General features: G+C 37.8%; 2 protein-coding genes across 3 annotated transcripts in view; one reads left to right on the top strand and one right to left on the bottom strand.

The window, feature by feature from the left end:
- Positions 1 to 1569: 1569 nt before the first annotated feature.
- Positions 1570 to 10045, bottom strand: LOC117410505 (uncharacterized). The gene is made up of 3 exons (XM_034017098.3): positions 9813 to 10045; positions 5822 to 6331; positions 1570 to 5086 (listed from the first exon to the last, which is right to left on the bottom strand). Exons 2-3 carry the CDS (start codon positions 6322 to 6324, stop codon positions 4942 to 4944), a joined length of 648 nt encoding a protein of 215 aa, XP_033872989.2. The 5' UTR covers positions 6325 to 6331; positions 9813 to 10045; the 3' UTR covers positions 1570 to 4941.
- A 2979-nt stretch (positions 10046 to 13024) lies between these two features.
- ephx2 (epoxide hydrolase 2, cytoplasmic) overlaps positions 13025 to 22271 on the top strand; it is a 75140-nt gene continuing 65893 nt past the window's right edge. The window contains exon 1 of one of the 2 annotated variants that reach the window (XM_059025548.1): positions 13025 to 13223. In XM_059025548.1, coding sequence (XP_058881531.1) covers positions 13120 to 13223 — 104 coding nt within the window. In that variant the 5' untranslated portion in view covers positions 13025 to 13119. The remainder of the gene's footprint in view (positions 13224 to 22271) is intronic. The other variant, XM_034018042.3, reaches the window with a different exon arrangement.

The following is a 22271-nucleotide window of genomic DNA, read 5'->3' as shown; positions in this document are numbered from 1 at the left end:
TTTGAATTTCAGAAAGTCAACGTTTTAATCACCATTTTAGTGCTTGGGAGAGCATCTTTCTTTTGTAGTATGTTTTGTAATTCATTTTCTGTTAATTCACAGAATCGGTGTTCAGCCATTTTTTCTTGTTGTGAAGAGTGCAAGGGAGAAAGGCGTTCGTTTGAAAAGGGGTGGGATTGACAGTGATGTGAACCAATCACGACAGACAGAGACTATTGACCAGTGGTGTAAGGATTTTAGGGCAATAGTTCAATCTATTTTTCCTCTTATGATGAGGATTTAACCAATCACAGGCCAGGATTTTCAATCACTGATTCATATACTGATGCACAAAAGAAACGCAAAACAGGTCTAATGGATTTAATCAAATATTTTAAACATAAATATCAAACAAAATACAGATCAAAGAATCATTATAAGTTTTCAGTATGAAATGTGACACACTGTCAAAATGAAAACATTACAAAGTTAGTATCGGGTATGACCTCCCTGAGCATTAACACAGTTGTGGCAGCGTTGACGCATAGACCTGATCAGCTTCTGATCAGACTGCTGTGGGATGTTCCGCCACTCTTCCTGTGCAGAAGCAGTGAGCTGGCGATGGCTGGCTGGTCGTGGTTGTCTCCTGTGGATGGCACTGGCGTTTTGGTCCCCCAGATTTTCTATTGGACTCAGATCAGGAGAAAAAGCTGGCCACGGCAAGACCTCGACATTGTTTTCTTGAAGTCGTGCAATTGTAATCTTAGCACTGTGTGGTCTTGCATTGTCCTGCTGGAAAATCGACACTTCCGGATTGGCTTGCAGGAATGGAAAAATTGCCTCAAGGATTTTGTCAATGTATCGCTGAGCAGTAAAGCATTCTGCATCAAAGGCGTTCTTGTGTTAAACGAGATTCCTCTCCACATCATCACACTTCCACTACCCCACTGGTTGGCTTGAACACGCAACAGTCAGCATAATGGTCCTGGGCCAGGGTGGTGACCCTCTGCTTTCCAGGACGTGGCCTGTCCCTCGCAGAGCCGGTTTCCTGGTTTCTCTGGACTAGTTTGCTGATTGTTGAAGCAGAAAATCTCATTCTCTGTACAACTTCTCTCACAGACAGGCCGCCTTCAATCATGCCGATAGCAACCAGGCGATCTTCATTACTCAAGCGGGGCATGGTAATATCTTTCGCTGTTCTTGTGTTAATTAAAATCAAGTCTTTTCGAATGGCTATACAGATTCTTAATCAACTCATTTTGGCAATTGTAACTCGACTCAAATACCAAACACTGAGCACCTGGCATTTTTATGAAATCACATGATTTGAGCTCAGTATTTTGCTATTCCAAGGAACAATACTACTCAAACAATCAACAAACCTATCTGCTCACTATTTAAAACGTAAATAACATTATTTATGTGCCCAATGAGCTATTGATGTAAAACTTAGACTGTTGCGTTTTCATTGTGCATCAGTGTGTGTGTGTGTGTGTGTGTGTGTTTATATATACAGTGTGTATATATATATATATATATATATATATATATATATATATATATATATATATATAATTTGGATGAAGGCTATATTTGCATCCTGAGCCAATCGAAAAAAGGCATAATACCGCAGTAGTGACGTCAAAAATGGCATATTCATCTAGAAGATTATACTTCATCTTTGACCCAAATTTGACTCCTGTGCACCCCAAGATCACTTTTAAATCACTCGACAACACCCACAATCCTTGGTTTTTAGGCACTCTTAACAAATCTGTCTCTGAAGATTTACAATCATCCTCCACCAACGGGAGCACCAAACAAGTGAGTGAGACAGATAAACTTCGACTGACAGTGACTGAGAAGAAAAAAAAAAGCAAACCCCATTGAAACACCTTTTCCTGAAAAATGTGTTCTTTTTTGCAGTTCATTATCTACCCAGTTTAATTCTGTGTTCCTGAATTAACAAAAAGAAAATTATATTTAAGATTATTTAATATTGCCATATTTTACTTTCTTATTATCCATTAAATTCACTTGCAATTTGACTCTTACCACCTAACAGTCTCTGACTAGTTTATGACATCACAGAAACCAGAGATGGATCTATTATTATTCTCTCTTTCTCTCTCTGTTTGTTTTTTGTATTTTCTTTTTTATTAACCAATTTCTAAAAAAGAAGATGAGCTTTGAATGTAAATAAAATAATTTTAAATCAGTAAGGTAAATAAATAAAAAATAAAGTAAAACTAATTCAAGTTGACAAACATTTCAGTTATTATTTTCATCAGTGTGTTGTCTACTTGGATTAGTTTCTTATATAGTATGATTTAGGGTTTGATGTCGTGGGAAAACAGGTCTGTTGCTGCAGTGAGTGAACCAATGCACAGTGCTTGGATTAAGAAACCCATATAATTATTCCAATATTTCTAAATGTAAGATAGTTTCATCCACTTTCAGAGGAAAGCAGCAGTTTGAAGCTCCTAAAAACTGTTGTCTGTAAGTACGTAGTCCTTGCACCAAGTAGCCCTTGAGTTGAAGTTTTATAACCTCAACAGGTGTTTTTGTCCCTTTACAGAAATAGTACTTGCAAATATAGCCTTAAAAAAAAAACAGAAAAAAAGAAAAATCCAGCTTTTAAACTCAAATCAAGATATATTATCTATCAAAAGGCAAGATAATGATCTTTGTAAGTTTTTGCAGTGCACATTTTTACATACAAACATAATAAAAGTTTGAGAGGCCATTTAGCCCATCGATGCTTTTCCAGTTCCTAATGGCTAATTGATCCAGATGGTTCTTGTGGAATCCCAGTGAATCAGGTACAGCTACATGTCTTGGCAACCCATTCAGGGCAGCAGTGTGGAGTAGTGGTTAGGGCTCTGGACTCTTGACTGGAAGGTTGTGGGTTCAATCCCAGGTGGGGGGACACTGCTGCTGTACCCTTGAGCAAGGTACTTTACCTAGATTTCTCCAGTAAAAACCCAACTGTATAAATGGGTAATTGTATGTAAAAATAATGTGATATCTTGTAACAATTGTAAGTTGCCCTGGATAAGGGCGTCTGCTAAGAAATAAATAATAATAATACACACACCACTGTGTGAAAAAGTGCCTCCTACCCTCTGTCCCGACTCCTGAATCTGTACTCTGGTCCTGGGGTTGGCTTTGTTAATTGCTTTTCCTACTCTATTTGCAGGACCAAAGCAACAGAGAAGGATTTCCTTTCTATGGTTGAGAAGATGAAGTTAGACGGGACAGGGGAGCAGGAGCTTGTAATGGATCTCCACCTAGTGGCTGAGGAGTTAAAAATACCGACACTTCTTGATTACAGAGCTTGCTCTTTAGATAATTGGTAAGACGTTTGTCTTTGAAATATGTGGTTCGTAGTTTGTGTCCAGCCCTCCAGCCATTGCCTTTCCATTCAATTAAATTCTATGGGTTGAAATGCTAATTCATTACCATCTGTGTTTAGATGCTGGAAGAACAGTACTGACTGGAAAGCAAACATGAACCTGGTAATACAGAAACTATGAAACCATATTGGAAACTGAACTAAAAAAACACACCTAGACCAAATGCAGTCCACTATTCTTCATAGTCTGTAGCTTCCTGATGTGAATTGTATCGAGAAACATATAGAAAGGCATTAGCTAAACGTCTACTTGACTTCTTATATGTTTTACCTGATTTGTCTCCATGCAACAGCTTTTAGTTTGATTGCATATTTTTAGAGAAAGAAAAATGGTTACAGCAGAATAAATTCATGGAAAACCTTCTAATTTATATTTGGCAAAAAACGTTTTCCATACAAAATAACTTCCATTCTTAACAATACATACCATCAAGGGTATTTGCTTATATACATTCCTGTAGTCAATAAACAATGGGGGTGTTTCCAATAAAAAGGGTACAAACATAATATTAAATTATGGTACACAGATTGTAGAAAGACAATAGGAACTAAGATTGCAAAATAGTAGTTTAAAACAGATATTGATTACTTAATCACTTCAGTACACATTTTAGAGGGGACCAAGTGGGAACCAACAGCTTTTTAATGTTTCTATCTTGAATATTACTCCGTCATCTTTCTGTATCTGAATCGTGTTTCAAAAAACACCTTGTTCTTGTTCTTGAAAACCATGCTGTAAACAATATGAAGACAGCGTTCATTTTTATACAGATATCGGCACCAGCTGTGCTCTCGTCAACAGGAAAATTCAATCCTATGCCACTATAACTCAAAAGTGAATTTGTTTATAATGCCTGCTGTGCGTTGCACTACAGTCTATCTATTTATCATACTGCCTAAACATCACTTCAAATGATTATAGCTGCAATAATTTAAAACTGGCTTGTATACATAGTTGGACTGCAGTAGCGTAACTCTCTTTTCTTCTATCTATATGAACAAGGTTCTTGTTGGTGATACTTTGGTGATACTGAGTCTACTCAATATACAATAAATGGACAATTGATAATGCACATGAATGATGGTGAATTGCTTAATGGGGTAATTGGAATGCATTTAACCTTCATCTGGAAATATAGGCATTGGTCATTATATCTGGTTGCTTTAAAATGAAGATTCACTAGTGGTCACTATAGACAATCTTTAATACTATATTTTTAATGTTTCGGACTGCCCCCAATTCTTGGTACAATTATATTGAATAAGGTAGGGTACTGATACTTTCTTTAAAATGAGATACTGTATCATGACAGGGGTGCATATCATACAGGATCAAAACACTACATAGCTACTTGTAGAATACCAAATAGTTATTGAATGATGGCTCTCAGCCTGTTGGGAAAAATTACGCAGACAGAACAGAAGGTTGTGAATTATTTGTATGGAAATAGTGGAAGGAGGTACATATTTCTAAATGATGTAATTATGTAAAAATGTGACACAATGTGACACATGTTGAGTCTAGCACTTATAAGGTGGAAAAACATCTAATTGTGGATGGAGAAGGAGGGAGATTTGTCTGAAAGTTTTGTCAGTGAGGAATAGAGGTCTTGGGAAGCACTCTCCAGTTTCTTAGCGATTCTCTCTGTCGAGCGTAGCATTTGTTGAATGATCAGATATTCTTCTTTAACTCTGTAGGGAAACCAAAATAAAAATAATAATAATGAATATATATATATATATATATATATATATATATATATATATATATATATATATATATATATATATTGTATACTGATACAGTATTGTATTAATTGTCGACAGAAAACATTCAGAATTGATTGTTGTGGTGCATGGTAGCATACAGCAACAATAGAGTTCACAACATGCAGCAGCAGTAAGATGTGAGAATACACACACAAAAAAGAATCATGTTACAGTTAAGAAACACAGATTAACTTGATAAAATATAATTGGGTAACAAGTAATGTTATTTTGTGATTAAACAGGTAGACAATGCATTTATTGCTATTTTAAACATTTAAATCTTGTAATTGCTAATTAGTTACATTTGAATGCATCTATAATAAAATAGAACTTCTATCACAAACATGCCAGGTCCTGGTAAATGTATTATGCTCACGTTACCAGCCTAAAAGGAGTGACTGATTCCTAGGCTTTCCTTTCTCAATTCAATACAAGCCATCCAACACTCCATGTGGAATCCCCAGCGAAGAATGGCAAATTTGCAAACCTGCGTTCCCTGACTGTATGACTCACCCTACACAACCACATGGAAATGCCTTTACCAGGTGAGCCACTCTGGGACCCAACACTAATTTGCTATTTTTACCATGAATTACCTCAAGGATACTGACCATTGAAAATGGTCTTTCAAGGTATAACCAGTTATAATCAACTTACTTCTCCGCTCCATCCAGATCCCCTTCAAGCTGCATTTCAAACTCATCCAGGACCTTCTTCACCACCCCGTCGAACTTCAGGTTGTCCTCCCTGATCCCCACGATGGCTTCTGAAATGACTTCCTGGTACTTCTCCTCCCCCACCTCGGAGCTGGCAGTGTAAATCAGGCTCTCCATAAGGACCTTATTGCTGTGGGCGATTTTGTTGAGGTAGCTGAGCTCCTCCTCACAGGACACCCTCTGATCTTTCCTGGCACTGCACGGGCTGGAGCTGCCAGGCTGTCGAGTTGTGTGAAATGTGATTGAGCATTGGTCTGAGGAAGACTTGGGCTTGAGAGTCACAGCCTTCCTGGGTTCCTTCTCTTGTTCTCTTGTGTGGCTGGAATAGAAGACAGCGAAAGGTTCCCCTGAGCCCATTTCTGTTTCATCCTCCCCGCTTTGGGAGAGACTGTTGTGAACCAGGCACATCCCAAGCACCAAGCAAAGCACCCAGCATTGCAGCATAATGATCCTGTAAAATTCATACAAATATTTTGTTGGCAGTTAAAACTTTACATACAGAGTGGCATCTTAAGTTTGCATACACATTTTGCAAGGATGTTCTGTCTACATTCTGTCTACACTTATACGTCTGAAACAGGTGCAGCAGGAAAGTTTCTCTGGAAAGTTGTTGCCTGAGTCACCTAATATCACCTTACATTTCAAGTTTATGAATTTCAAACTCAAGTTATAGCATTCCAACAGGTTTAGGAAATGTTTCTATATTTCTGTGTATTCTAATATTTATGAATTACTAAGCATTGTATTATACTGTTAGCACTTAGTTTATAGTGTATGCTTGATGTACAGTATACCCTTTCAGAGCCACTATAGTAGAGTCATAGGAGAGAGTTCAAGATGGCATGGACAGTGGGACTTACTGTATATCTGTTGTGCAGATATACAGTGGGTGTTACTGTAGATCTGTATATCTAAATACATAACTACATACATCATACATACACAAACACACACATACACTGTATATACACATATACAGTACATATGTATATAGAGTTGTACCTTCTGAAGTGTTCAAAACAATTTAAAGACAACATAAACTTTTGAAACAGGGGTTTTAAGGTACTGATTTGTGACGTCCCTTGTGCAACACTACAGCTTTGTAAAGTATGCATTTTAAGGACTTCTTCCTGGAAAGGACTGACACAATCTTCAGCAAAACTCATTGGAAACCAAGGGCTATATTTCCAAAACATTTTCTCTGATCTTTAATTAACTCCTATTAACGGCAATGAAAAAGAATCAACTGTTAAATGAACCCTAAATGCAATAACTGAGTTTATTTGGTTTTAGTTTCTAACAGCAAATTAAAATTAAACAGCAGTACATTAAATGCTTTAAAAACAAACATTTGAGCTTTTGTGACACTGAACTGAATGGAACAATGGACAAATGTTTTCTCAGCTGTTTAAGGCTTTGTTAACTGTGTAGGAAGCCAAATTGATAATGAGTTTGTATTTCTTAATGTATTTCTTTATTTCTTATTAGTGGGAGGCTGGCATTGATCACTGTGCACCCCTGATAGTTCTTTACTAGGCACCTCTAGGAGCTGTTTCTCAAGCTATAAAAGAAGCCGTCACTTGCAGTGTTTAATGACTATGTTAGGTCAACACCCAAGAAGTGATCGAGCGCTTGCATTGTCTATGTGGAAGGCAGGCTGAGTGGACCAAGCAACTCATGAAGATGAATAGCTGAATTGTATTAGGGTGGGACTTCAAAAACCTTGGAATAACCCATTTTAGGAACATGAAGGCAAATGTATACCTACATTCTGCAGGAAAGGAAATAGATTATTGACAAAGGAAAATGAAATGCTCTGAAACTGGACATTTTAGGAGTAGAAAGAAAGCATAAAAGATGTCAGTGTAATGTGTATTGAAATACTATATCCACTACATGGCCAAATTTGCTTTGGTCTGATTTAATAGTGAATCAAAAGAAATTCACTCCTGGCGAGCGCTGCCAAAAAAAGTTGAGAAATGTATTCACCAGTTTATTTATCCCATGATGTGAATAAAAATATAAAAATAATCAGGATTATGTTAAAATATATCTATTGTATTGCCACAATACAGGCAATGCTGAATATAGCAGATTCATATCGAACTGCATTTTATTCATAAAAAGTTGCATTCAAACTTCTGCACCCAGAGATATGCAAAAGACAGTTTCCTTACTATCAAGCTGTATTTTCTTTCATAAAGAAAGACATTGAAATACCTCCTGATGACTTAGAACTGTTTCAGAATTCCTAAAAAGAAATACGAGACAGGAGCACAACCACAGCTTGTAAAAGTCACTTCTGTAGCCAGCTGCAAAAGCTACCCCCTGAGAGAGAGGATGATCTTTCCATCTGCCTAGTGCCCTTGCTGTAGTACAGTGTAGCAGGAGCACCTTGCTAATAATTCTGCTGTGTTTCCTGCTCCCCCCCCCCCCCCCCCCTTCCCCGACCTCTCAACTCACCCAAAATTACAGCTACTGAGTTAGCAATCAAAACATATATAAATAAAATACAATTACATCAGCAAATCGTACTTCTATTGTGACAAACCCGACCTACGGGTATAAAAGATTTTATTCTTTGCTATGACGTGCTATGAATAATTTGTAATTCCTGAGTAATGATCCCAGAAGCAAAAAACAAACATTGCCCAGACTGTGATTTGGCCCAGTGAGACATTGAATTCCCCCAGACTAAAAACATTAAACTCAGAGAGGACCCATAGGTGGATATTTTTTTTGTAGGATTATACAGACTCTTGTTAACAGAGGTGCCCTACTAAGACAGAGATGAAAGGTGAAAGGCTGCAAAACAAAACTACAATGTGCACCATTGTTATTGAGGAATTGAGTCTTTAATTACCTCCTTATGCCCACATCAGAGAGATAACACAGGCTCGGGGCACAGACAGTAATCTATTAAACTAAGTTAAATTAAGTTGACTATTAAACTCCTAATGACCATAAAAATATTAGGAAAAAGAGCTGAAATCAAGAAATCATGGTATGAAGTGTTTATTTAATTACCAGTTAGGGCATGTTATTTCTGTGTTGTATGCAACAACAGACCAGTCTAAGGCTTGGATGTGTTTTGCCCTCTGTATATTTCAGTCAATAGGATTACTCTGAGGAACATGGGGACCCATTTTCCACTATACTGTAATGTTGGAACATGACTTCAATTCAATATGTCTGTTTTCCTTTTACTCAGGTACATTTACTTTCATGTTTCTTGCCCTGTTCAACATCAATGAAGAAAAATCCAGGCCATGATACTAAAATTAACTTTTACAAATTATATTGTGACATACCAACAAGATCTCATTATAGTACTAAATGTGTAAGTTATAGATTTTTAAATAAAATAATACATAAATAACCCAAACATTGAAAGAAATACATGTATACAAAATACAGAGCAATTAACCACTATTTTTTAACAGAATTGTTTGAATTTGTTTAAAACCGTTTATGTGAACTCTATGAGATGTGGCTTTGCCAAGAGTTTGGCATTATAAAAGTATAGCATACTGCAGATAAGAAACATAACATGGTACATTTATACACACAGTGACCTAAGAAGATATACTGGTTACATGGCACACTGGCTTCTTGCTCTGGTAAACTAACAAAGTCGAGTCACTCAACTCAAGCACAGATTATATTAACAAACGCAGTTGGTGAATGTTATACACTGTAGTATATGAGCCCTTATACTTACTGTACATTCTGAACTACTTATTTCTGGTGTTAGACAACATTACCAGTGAAAATAAATAAATAATGAAATACTATCTATGTTCAAAGAGAAAAACAATTTTAAAATGAAATGATTTAGTTTGGAAAGCTGCTCTGTGGAGTGGCATAGACTAAAAAACGGTATAAAGAGAGGTATCCATTTCTATAGCAAAGGAAAAAAAAGCAGGACTAACCTCAGCAATCCAGTATCACAAAGTCAGTGTCCAAATCTGAATAATGGTGTCTTCCAATAGCGTCTCCCTGCTTTACCTCAAGAGTGAAATCACATCCTTTTTTAATGTCATGCAACATAAAACATGGTGCCTCTGCTTTTCCTCTTATTAAAACTCAAGACTGGGCAATCAGAATGTTTCTCCTGGTCTAGTAATGCTTTGAGTCGCTGTGGCTGCCAGGCAGTGCATGTATTGGACAGTCTCCCAGTCAATGGGCTCTTTCTTTGAGGGAAGGGGGTGGTAATGTACTTCACATCTGTAGGGGGCTAATGCATGACAGATGAAACCGAAGTTAAAAAGTAGACAGGAGAACCTATTAAAGAGGCACCCTCTCATGACTTTTAAAAGGGGAGAAAAAAAAACCCAGGAGTTGAAACCTCTTCTGTATTGAAAGACCTTGTTAAATCAACAGGTTTAAACCTCTGTCACATAAAATAATCTAAACACGTATGAGAAATCAACCAGCCAAGGGTTAGTCAGAATTCTAATTTTTATATTGTGAGTAGATGTTATCCTATGAATAGGATATACAGCATAGTTCTATAGTTAAAACAAAAACATATTTTTTATGTTAATTAGTAATTTGAGTCCAAGCTTTGTTTTTGTGATTTACAATGAGTTATTATGTCGCGTGGGTGTCTGATATTACAACAGAAATTATTTTGTACAGTTTGAGCAGCTCAGCTCACTTCACAGTCCCATTCTTCCAAACTGCATCTCTTTTAATAATAAGAAACACCCAATTACAATTTGAGCCGGAATGCTTCAGCACAGATGGTTTTGCTTATAATGGGACTCTACCAAGTTAAAATTCTATCCATTATTTTGTTGTTATTGTCTTTTAAAACCACAAGCACTGAAATCAAGAAGTAAATCCAGCTTAAATGTAACCTATCCTTCCTTCCTTCCTTCAGATTCGTTTGTTCTTTGGGTTTCTGTTTATTTATTTTGCCACCCATGGGTGGTGTTTCTCAGGTGCCCTATTTCAAAGACTTTTAAACGTGAAGTGTCACAGAAACAGCATGTTTAAGTTGTTTGTACAGCCTCCTAAACATAGTGAATGTTTTAAATCATACTGGGTGGGTTTCAGCACTTCATTAGGCTCACCATTATTGCTGAAATTTACTGCAGAGTTCAACAATAGAAATAGCACATTTAAACGTAATAAATTGTAGTATACTGTAGACTAATATTTGACTAGCAGTATGCTGCAGTTCTGTGCTACGGTACATCTGAATCCCATCTGTTTGCTAGTTATTTTCCTATGGTTTTTTGTAGCGATACTGATAGCAGATTCATAGTAAATTCAAATGAAACATCACAGGAATACAGATATTCCACTGGAACTTTGAAGAATGTGCAACCATTATTTTAAAGTGTTATCATTTACCTTTCCACTGCTTTTTTAAATTATACAATATAAAAACCAGCTCGTAGCCAGCGCCAAGGGCCATGCCTACTATTCAAGCTCCTGGATAAAATAGTTATTTCACCCTGCACTTTTTTGAGAAGTGTCTCAGTGACAGTCAAAGGGGACATGCTGTAGGACTATCTGTGTAGTTAACCTGGATTTGCTGTATACTGTATGCAGCAGAAAGGGAAACACATCTACCTAAAATGTTTACAAAAGGAAATATCTGAAGTCATGTGTGGGGCGAATGCTGCATTTTGAAGTGTCAGACTCCCTCTCCTACACTGTGCAGAACAGGTCTTAAATCTGCCAACTGTATCGCTACATTAAGTGTAGGATCTCTGTTTAGTCTGCTCGGTACGGTAGGCAGTGTGAAAGTGGGAGCTATGTCTGATTTTGTACAGGAACTGTCTGGGCTTGTGTGCATACTATGCAAAGTTCTTATAAACACTAGAAACAAACGAAGCACTGTAAACAAACGTGAGCGTGCATGTCTAGGAAATACAGATGGCTCACTTTCTGAATTCAGGTTTTGAGTTAATATTCATATTGATAGATTCTTTCAGTACTCTGTGGCCGCGGCCTTGTAGTCTCTTTCATGGCATTGATCACATCAGTTGTATTATTTTGAAACATGAGATAAAAAATAAAAAAATAAATTAAGAAAATCTAGATATCTGTATAGATGTTGGATATTTTGTACAAATGTAAAGCAATGTCTACAGTACAGTATATTGCTCAATACAAATAAAAATATATTTCTGTATTATTCTAGAGAAATTTATGGAAATGTACATATTATACAGAAAACTATAGGAATATTTTATAGAAATCGACTGGAATGTAAATATCATGAACTACTGGACACCAAGCAACATGTACCCATGATTAAAGTGTAATAGGACTGACTCTAATATAGAACATCAGACTTCAAGCTAAATGCAATGGAAAGTAAACTCATTATTGCTTTCAGTTGAGGCAGCATTTAATCTTAATAGTGAAAATGGCAGTAACCCATCCCAAAGTGAGGTGTATTTTGCTGCCATCAAGAGACAACTACTGTACTGTACAACAACTGGTATTTAAAATGTCTTGCTGTCGCAAACATTTCATGTTTAAGAGTACTTGTCTTGCGGCTGTCGACCATATGGAAATTTTGGTATAGGGTCAGTTAGTTTTGCCACCCCTGTTATATAGCATATTTCTGTGTTTGTACATGAGATTACAGCCTGGTAGAATAAACAGAGTAACATGTTAATGGGTGGAGACATTTATGTTACCGTTTTACTGTAATTGTAATTAGAATTGATTGCATTACTGCATCCTTTTTTTATGAGAAGATCATAATATCAGGATCATGTAATTTGAAGAGTAGCATCATAGTGGTCCTTTTACAAGTTTCCCATAGTAAAAGCATAACAAATATAATAAAGCATAGTGAAACATGGTAAAGCATACATTGTAAAGACCTGAGAGGTACAGTATGAGCATAATAAATAATAAAAAGAAAGTCAAACCATGGTAATCTGTAGTGAATGCATATATCTGTGAAAAAAGCATGCAAACTGCAAAATAAGCGTGCAGATTTACTGTGATTAACTTTTTTTTTATATGTTTTAAAGAAAGTGAAAGCCTGGGTCCCAAGGTTTCTGATACAATCTACATGTCCTGCACTGAACTTGTTTTTGTGCTAGCAGTGCTGATGTAACTTACTGTGCTAAAGGTTAAAGTAGGTTTCAGTGGAATCGGAGAGCATTAGGACCACAAAACTCAATAGGCGTAGTCACTCGATTCCTACAACAGCACTGTGCGTGCAGTACGAACTTTCACATAAACTTCAGAGCGTTACTTTTTGTCATGTCTGCGAGGAGAGTGGTGCTTTTCGATTTAGGGGGAGTTCTCATGACCCCCGCCCCGCAACTCACGTTTCAGAAGTATGAGGAATCGCTCGGTATCCCCAGGTAGGAGAATCTAAACTTTGTTTTCTCGACACAACACACAAAGAACGCTGTGGAACTGATCCCATTTTCAGAAGTGCGGGGGTGAACAATACAGCAAAGGGAAATCCATTTTAATGTTACTGTATGTGTGGGCTTTACATGTATATATGACGTGGCATTAAAAACAACAGATACGATGATGTATTTAGGCTAGCTCACACTCTTCTCTTATTACCTCACAACTGATTTTTCATTTATTTATTGACTGCAACATAGAATACATAAAAGCTGCATCTCCCTGTGGCCAATCGTTTTCAGTCACACATGAAAAATACACGAGATATGATATAATACAATGCAATTGAATTGATGATAGAAAGCAGTATTTCATATAATTCCCTTTCTTTCCATAGAAAAGGTCCTGCAATCTACACATGTGTTTTTGAAAACACCAGATTACGGTCAAATTCAAATTTAGAAGTGAGGGTTTACTGATACAAATCTGCATGCCTCCGGGATGGCTGTTCACTACGCCAGTGTGCCTCTGGGATGGCTGTTCACTACTGTATATATAAACAGTAATGTGCAGGCACCACACACTTGGCAATATGATCCTGCCACTGCTGCCATGGGCCATGTGGAGTGGTACAGTTGTAGTTGGTACTGTTTCTATCATTAAAATGACCTGTTCAACTTACTTTTAGCTGAAAAGCAAAGTTTTAGGGGGATATAGCAGATGTGGATCCATGTATATGTTGATTTAACACTAATGTGCTAACTACACTAAATAAAAAAATAAAAAAAAGCCCTTGCTTTATTTCATTTCATGAATACATTTTTTCCTAAAAAGTTTTTTTCCAGGTAAAAATTAATTGATTAAGCCTATAGTGTCCAAATAATTGTAAAGCTACAATATAGAATACACTTGCTAAATTGTATTAAAAAATAGGATCAGCTAAAATAGTTTAAACAAATATAGACTAGCTTTAAAAACCTCAAAAGTCTATTTTTCAGGTCAGAAGTGGAAATTGAAGACCAGAACTAATAAAAACAACTAGGGACGAGTGTGATTACTAGACTACTCCAGTATTTAAAATGAAACCAGCAGCAATTCATTTAATTCATTGGCAAAGCAAAGAAAGCACTGGATACAACCAGGAAACACCTTATCAGGAATCAGCAATTACAAAAACCTTGAAATGTATGGTAAGCCAATGGAAGGAGGCCAAATGCACTTCCTCCCCAGTGCTGGGAACTGTTTTATCAATCCTTCGTCTTTCAGTGCTCATTTCCACTGGCAAATGTTGTTTTTGTCTGAGTACCTCCGCCTCTTGGATTAAGATGTCTTCCTTAGTTTAGAGCTTAGTTTAGTCAACATTCTTTGGCAAGAACTTGTCAAGGTTTTATAATGTACTGGTGAGCAGGGGTATGCGTGTGAGACATTCATAGTTGTAATTTGAATGTACTAGATAAAATGACATTTCAATTCTTAAACTATGAGACTTGAGATGCTGTAATGTTAATTAAGTTTGTCTTCCCCAACCTTCCTTCCCCCAAAACATTCTTGATTAATCTACTTCAAAGGACTACATACTGGTAAGAGGGTTGTAAGGTTTTAATTAGGGAATGGTTTAGTTTACCTGCTGTGCTGACCTGCCAGTCTAAACAAAGATGATTCTTATCTTTGGGCTTGCTACTATTCGATTTTTATTTTTTGGCCAAATCGACGACTAATATCAATGTTTATTTATTAATGAATTTATTTTTTTCGATCTTTATTTTTCAATTCAAGCAGAGAATGGGTGAAATTGACTAGAACAACATTCAAATTGAAATGACTTTTGGACAATGCAGAGCTATGCCTTGTAGAGAAAAAGATCCTACACAATTAAAAAAAAAAATGTCTCAAACCGCAGAAAATGCAGCATATAAACATTTATTACACAAACTTTTATAGCATACATTTACTAGTAACAATATGCACAGAACAAAACAGATAGTTGAGCAGAACTAACTTATTATTCGGAGTCTGAGCTTCCCCCCTCTCACAGCTGGACTCAGATACCATGTTTCCACAACCCCTCCGTCAATTGGTAGCATTGAGCAGAATCGCTTCAAAACACAGACCACACATTAAATAATGAGGGAAACCAGCGCCAGATTCTTGTTTTTTCCTGCATTTTCAGCAAGAAAGCTTCCATTGTACTTTTTTTCTGAGCGCTATCCTTCATATTTTAATGACCTTGTGATTGCATGTGTTCAACCATTCTGTTTGCCTTCGCGGTGACTTCTGCTTTGCACAGTTACATACCAGCGACGCATGAGAACTGCCAGTGACTGTCTATACAGCAAGGATAGTTTACGTGTTTTCAGGGTATTGGCGCAGCAAAAGTAAATCAGCCAAAAGCACCATTTCACATTTAATTTGTAGTTCCCAACACTCTTACGTGAAATGTAGTAAATACCTGGCATACAGTAAGAGAAATAAGTCACCAAAGGAAGGTAAAAATGTCCATCTCCTTGTTCTTCTTTTTCTACAGACATATTTTTTTGCAGGCCCCAGGCACTTTTATCCATGCATATGTATATTACAGGACATCCAAGTTTAATGACAATGACCGCATTCTGTCAACATGGAAATATACTGGGGAACTTATTTCGACGTCTGTATCATTTATATTAAGTTATTTATTTTTGTTTTAAAACGGAACATCTGCCCACAAAAACTTCTTTCTTTATATAAATAAAAGAGAGTCTGGTTTACGTGGGATTTGAACCTACAATCTTCAGTTTGCAAGCGTGTTGTGTTAACTCTCATTGCTACACGGTTAGTTGAGAAAAGGAGTATTTTGAAAGATGAAGTTAGCCAGCTGAGAATTCTCTGGACACACATTTTTGAGATTTCTCGAGCCGTAATCCACCCTTATCATCCTCATTATGAGATTTTGAGCTGGAGCTCTGAAAATGTTTGGTTTCCTGTGAGTGTAACGCTCATTGTGGTCCCTATTGGCACAAGGAGGTATGATTTCCTCTCTATACTGGTCGATGAGAGTAACGCTATTTGTTGTCCCCGCTGGACAAAAAAGGAACATCATTTCTGAGAATTAGCTATGCTGAAGGATAGCCTATGTATTTGGTAAAAGTAAAACATAAATAAATAAATACATTAATATAAAGATTGAAATAAATGAATAGATAAATGAATACATAGACATTTATGTATTTATTTATCTTGATATTTATTTATTTTCACTATCATATAAACACTGACATTTAATACTGTATGAAACGAAAATAAATATTCAACAGTTGTTGTTCAATTGTATATTAGTGAAGATTTTTGTACATAAAGGTCGTCATGCTTTCATGTATTTTTACTTTCAAATGAAACAATATATTGTAACGACCTGGACAGTTGCTTTGTTGCAGGACTGTTCAGTTTGTCTTGTATGCCTTTTATATATGTTACATGTATTGTAAGGGGAACGGGACGGGTCACGCCGTTAGGGAATGGGGGGAATGTGTGTGTTGTTTACGGGGGTTGCAGAGCATTTGAGAATTCAACACCGTCTCCCTGAGTTAGGGTTGCCACTTGTACGGGTTTGACCGGACAGTCCGGGAATTGGCATCCGGGTGGCAGGAATTAACAAGTCTGGACACCCTGATGTCCGGTGTTTAAGTGAAACGCACAAGAAACACCAACCTTCCTATAATATTTTCTTTGACATACATTAGTTGCTTAAACAATTTCCACTATCTTATTTAGAAAAATGTACTGTTTAGTACTGATCACCAACACAGGGTTTATATTGCAAACTTATAAAATTAAATGTATTTTACTTATGTGTAACAAGCACATTTTTTATGTGAAAAAATGCAGTTGATATAAATTACACTTTCACTGAACATAAATATTTTTGCACACATAACTTTAACATGTATATATATTGTTGATAGTTTCTATTCTATGTATTTGTGGTATACTGTTGAAGAAATAATATGAAATCATGATCAAATTTGTATCTGTCAGTTGCATTATGCTGCATCAATTATTATATAATTTTTTTTAAAACATTGTGGCACATTGCTGCTGAACATATGCAGCACCCGGGAGGGGCACTCATTGTTTCTGATCAGGGTGGGATCAGCCAGGCAGAATACCAGAAGGAAAATATAAACTAGACCACACTACTATGTCAGACAATGAACATCGTTTTATTAAATACAGGTGGTAAACTATACTTAACAAACAGGGCAGATCTAGAATACACAGTCACGGCAAGTGGTTTGCACTGCCCGTTAATTAAAACAATAACTAAACACAGAATTACAATTTAAAACTAAAAGGCAGTGTGGCTGAATACCTGCAGGGAGACGAAAAAAAAAAAAACAGCAATAAAACAAATACAGCCCATCTCCAGCACTCCTCTAAAACCCCAGTGCCTTTTAAAATAGTAGTTTAAAAACACATACATGACAAAATGGAGACCAAAAGCACAGACAGGGAGATACGCCTTTAAATTCGGCGGCTCTTTCTTTCCTATTTGTCTTCCTACCACCCGCCGAATCAGAGAGCCCCGCACCGGATGAGTTGGAGAGAGCACAGCTAGGGGTGTGGTGCCAGGAGAAGCTGTGTCGCTCAGAGAGGGAGTGGGATGAGGTCATTCAGGTGGTCGTCGAGTCGCTGCCCGAGAGAGTGCAGCCGCTGGCAGAGAGTCCTGCGCCGCCAGAGGGAGAGTACCGCGTGCCGCCAAGGATGGAGTGTCCTATGCTGCCAGCGCCAGAGCCCCAGAGAGAGAGCCCAGCATCACTAGAGTGCCCAGCGCTACCGCCTGAGAAAGAGAACCCCCAAGCCGCAGCTGCCTCCAGAGAGGTCCGCTCCACAACTGCCATCTGAGAGAGTGTCCTACGCCGTCCAAGAAAAAGTGCCCCACACTGCCAGTGAGAGCACGCCGCGCTGCCACCAGGGAGAGACTGCAGAGCGATGTCAGCGAGAGTACCTCCCGCCGCCCAGAAGAGACTGTCCTGCACTACCAGAGAGAGAGTACCTCGTGCTGTCAGAGCCCCAGAGAGAGAGCTCCGCGCCGCCAGAGCCCCAGAGTGGGAGCCCAGTGTCGCCAGAGCACCAGAGAGAGAGCCCCGCGCCGCCAGAGGCCCAGAGAGAGCGCTCAGCATCGCCAAAGCCCCAGAGAGAGAGTCCCACGCCGCCAGAGCCCCAGAGAGAGAGCCCAGCATTGCCGCCCTAGAGAGAGTGCTCCACGCCGTGGCTGCAGCACCCAGCCCTCGCCAAGCCGGGTTCTGAGGTTGATGTTGGGGCTGTGCTAGCTAGCCTCTGTCCTGCTGTGTGGAGGGGGGCAGCGGTCCCAGGAAGCCCAGACCCAGGAGTGACTGCCGTCCAGGACTAGCACGGGGTCTGGGATTGGTGGCTGCACTGGAGCCCTGTGATGTGGCCCAGTCCCTGAAGTGGTCGTCACATTGCATCGCCCTCAAACATGCCGCCAGAACCAGTCTGTCTGCTTGGGACAGGACACTGGGGTGCGGGAGTGTTAGTGTTAGTGTATTGCTGTGAGTAGAAGTGTGTTTTGTGTCTAGGCAGTGCTGGTGCGCTGCCTGGGGTGTGTATGTAGATGGGGTCTGTGTTGACTGCACTGTGATTTGTGCTTGGTTCCGCCAACCAGCTGTGCGAGGGTTTGAGCGATTGGTCCGTGACTACTGATATGTTTGAGCTGTTACATTCTTTAATTCAGGACGCTCTCTTATTAAATGGTTTAGCTCAGTTAGACAGCTCCAGGACACACAGCTACATGAAAACCACAACACGACCCCGAGCTGCACGCAGGAGCTCCTAAATACTGATCCTCCGGAGCCCTATTGGCTCACACACAGGGGTACATTTACATACAAACGGTCCAATCACTCAGACCCTCGTGCTCACTCCACAAAGTTTATGCTTTCATTTCACAACATTTGCAAGTAGTATAGCAGTAAAGTTACGCTGTAACTTGGCGCGAGGATCTACCGTTCCTCTCAATTTTAGTCGAACTCATATTTTTGGGGAATTCAACGTTTAATGAGCTTTACTGATTAATATCGAAAAGTAGCAAGCCTAGTTATCTTTTAATTAAGAACGTCTGTCTGAAAGCCAATATGCAACATTCTTCCTATAAAGGGTTAAGAAGTGCCATGTTTCTCTCCCATAAAAATGATGATTCAAACGTAGTTTGACAAATGAGTAACAATTTAATCAATTAAATTGGTTTTAGAATAATTTTAATAACTAATCTTGTGGACACACGTTTAAGAGTTGTTTAAGGATGTTTTCCCAATTAAATTGATATGTTTACTATGTTTTAATGAAGTTTAAAGTGAAAATAATTCTTAAATTATTTTCCTTTAATTATTGTATAGTGTGTTTAACATGCTTGTAATGGTAATTTAATTAGGAGACTGAAACTGATATGTGTATCCTTCCATGATCCATATAACTAAAATGATATCAAAATGAAGTTTTGTTCTATAAAGGTTACTGTTTTTACTATTATCTCTCTTCATGGAGGAGGGACACCGCTTGTGTTAATGACATGCATTGTTTTTGTAAAAGGAAGTGTCATTCAAACTGTAAACCAATGAAAGGACTGATTTCAGTCAGGGCTTAGCTTCCTGTTTTACCCGGAAGGGTCACCAAAGTAAACGCCTGTTTTGGGCGCTATATTTAAAGAGAAGCAAGAATGAACTTGTTCTCTTGGACTCTTTATCTTGGACTTTTGTTCCTGAAAAACATCACCATGAAGTGACCACAGAGCTGACGTTTAAATGGGGCTCCATTCAGCGGCGTAATGCTGACATACTCTGCATTACGTAATATATATATATATATATATATATATATATATATATATATATATATATATATATATATATATATATATCCTCCTGACTATACATCCAACTACAACTGCGTGTTATGAAGAAGACCAATTGCATTTCAACTAGAATAGGTATTACGTTTAAAAGACTTAAAGATTCAAGTAAAATACTATTTGTTTGGATAAGAAACATCTACATGCAAACCAGAAGTAAAAATGTTTAATACAGTGTAACACTTTGCTAAGATTAAAAAGACAAAAATTTTACTTGGATGAAAAACAAGATAATACTTTAACTAAACTGATGATATTGTGTGTATTTGAAAACAACAACTACGAACGTCGGAACCATTTCAACATTGATTGAGTTTGTCTACAAGTTTGAAATAACTAATATTACAACTCAATACTAAATGCAATTGAAACTGCTTCTGAACTGAACTTGTTGACACATAACGCAGTCTTCATTCCAACCAACACAACAGACGCTGCTTAACACCGTTATTGTATGTAATGTGCACTCATCTGTAGGTAACCATACGCACACCTGCGTGCTTATGAATGTGTTTGTTTAAATGTTTTATTTCTGCTTGTGTCTATACTTAGAATGCTGGTGCCATGATTTCTGACTTTTAGATTCTTCTTACTTTTGTTAGCCTTAATAAACTTAATAAGTTGTATGTGTTGAGTTTCTTTTTGCCTGTTATGAGTACTAAAATAAGCATTTATGATTGATTTTAGATCCTTAAACCTATATATTTTAACTTTTAATGTTAGTTTATTGACTTAGTTATTTTAACAGTGTCAGGAGGTGAGTGGTGTGGGTAAAGAAGTGACTGTCCAAACACGAATCTTAAAGACAAAACGTCTGCATTTATTTAAAAACCAAAAATAATAAATCCGCCCATCTACCAGCAATGGTATCGGGGGGTATACGGCAGGTTTTCAATCCCAAACAAAACAAACAACACATCCCTATAATCTCCACGGTGCACGGCAATGTGCTTTTCAAACGGGGAATGGTGGTGCGGTGCTGTGCTGGGCTGTGCTGTGCAGTCCGGTTGGTGCTAGGGGTGGTTGTGCTGGCTTGGTGGCTGCAGCTGTAAAACACGGAACACAAAAACAAAACAAACAGCCGGGCTGTGGCTTAGAATTCATGTTCAGCACAAGGGGCCGTACTCACATAACTGTGTCCCCTTTGTACTACCAAACTCCTCCCTGTGATCAGCCGTGCACCCGCGGTCTATCCAATCGTTGCATGCCCTGCAGCCCCACAATGGAGTTGTTTAGTAAACTTGCAGCTACACGCTGTCTCCACAATGGCTGACTTCCGGTTGTCACCTACTGTCGAGTCAGCCCATCTATGGGAATGCGTACTACCCACCTGACACAGCGCCCTTTCTGGTCGGGAGGGAGATTTGCAGCTCAGATTCCTTCTCTGTCTAATTTCTCTTGATCTTTAAACTGGAAAGCGTATTTTCATAACAGCCTCATATTTCTTTAAAATTTTGTTTATAGTTCTTTTGATATATTTAAATAATTGAAATATAATTTTATAAGAAATATGAAATTTATGAAGGACTAAAACCCTAGTTTTATATTTAAATATTAATCACATAATGGAGGCGTCATCCTGTATATTAAGAAATTAATATTAAATAACATGTTTGTATATTACCAACATAGTGGGGGGTGATCTATCATATTGATGTATTAATAATATATCTTCATAAAGATGCACTACATATCTTTTGTATTGTAATACATGACCAAAAGCAAAACATAGTTCATTGTAGTTCACCAAGTGGTTCTTGAATGAAGAAGAAAAGTGTGCATTATTGTTGATAAGAAAACATACTCTCTCTAACTAATTTTCATTTTAGTCTTTTATCAGAATAGTCCATGATCATTTCATCTTAAGCATCATACTAATTGCAGAGCAGTACCTTCACAAGTATTGGGATACATACCATATTGCGACCTGCATATGTGATACCCATCGTATTGTGACATTAGCGTACCATTACACCCCTACTGGCGAGACAACACTGTGTTCAGTTTTGTTCCCCACACTTAAAAAAGAACATTGTGGCTTTGGAAACAGTCCAGAAATCAGAATAATCCAGGGACTGAAAGGTTGAGTTATGAAGACTAGTTGAGTGAACTGATTCTATTGAGCTCAGAACAAAGGAGCATAAGAGAT

The sequence above is a fragment of the Acipenser ruthenus genome, chromosome 6, assembly GCF_902713425.1.
Source record: "Acipenser ruthenus chromosome 6, fAciRut3.2 maternal haplotype, whole genome shotgun sequence".
In the NCBI taxonomy this organism is placed as follows: Eukaryota; Metazoa; Chordata; class Actinopteri; order Acipenseriformes; family Acipenseridae; genus Acipenser; species Acipenser ruthenus.
Note: the sequence above shows the minus strand (reverse complement) of the source record. Positions and strands in the feature narration are given on the sequence as shown.

Coding starts and splice junctions, on each gene's coding strand:
- LOC117410505 (XM_034017098.3), bottom strand. CDS start 6,324: ATGCTGCAATGCTGGGTGCTTTGCTTGGTGCTTGGGATGTGCCTGGTT. Junction 5,087..5,821: donor GATCTGGATGGAGCGGAGAA/GTAAGTTGATTA, acceptor GTTTCCCTACAG/AGTTAAAGAAGAATATCTGA.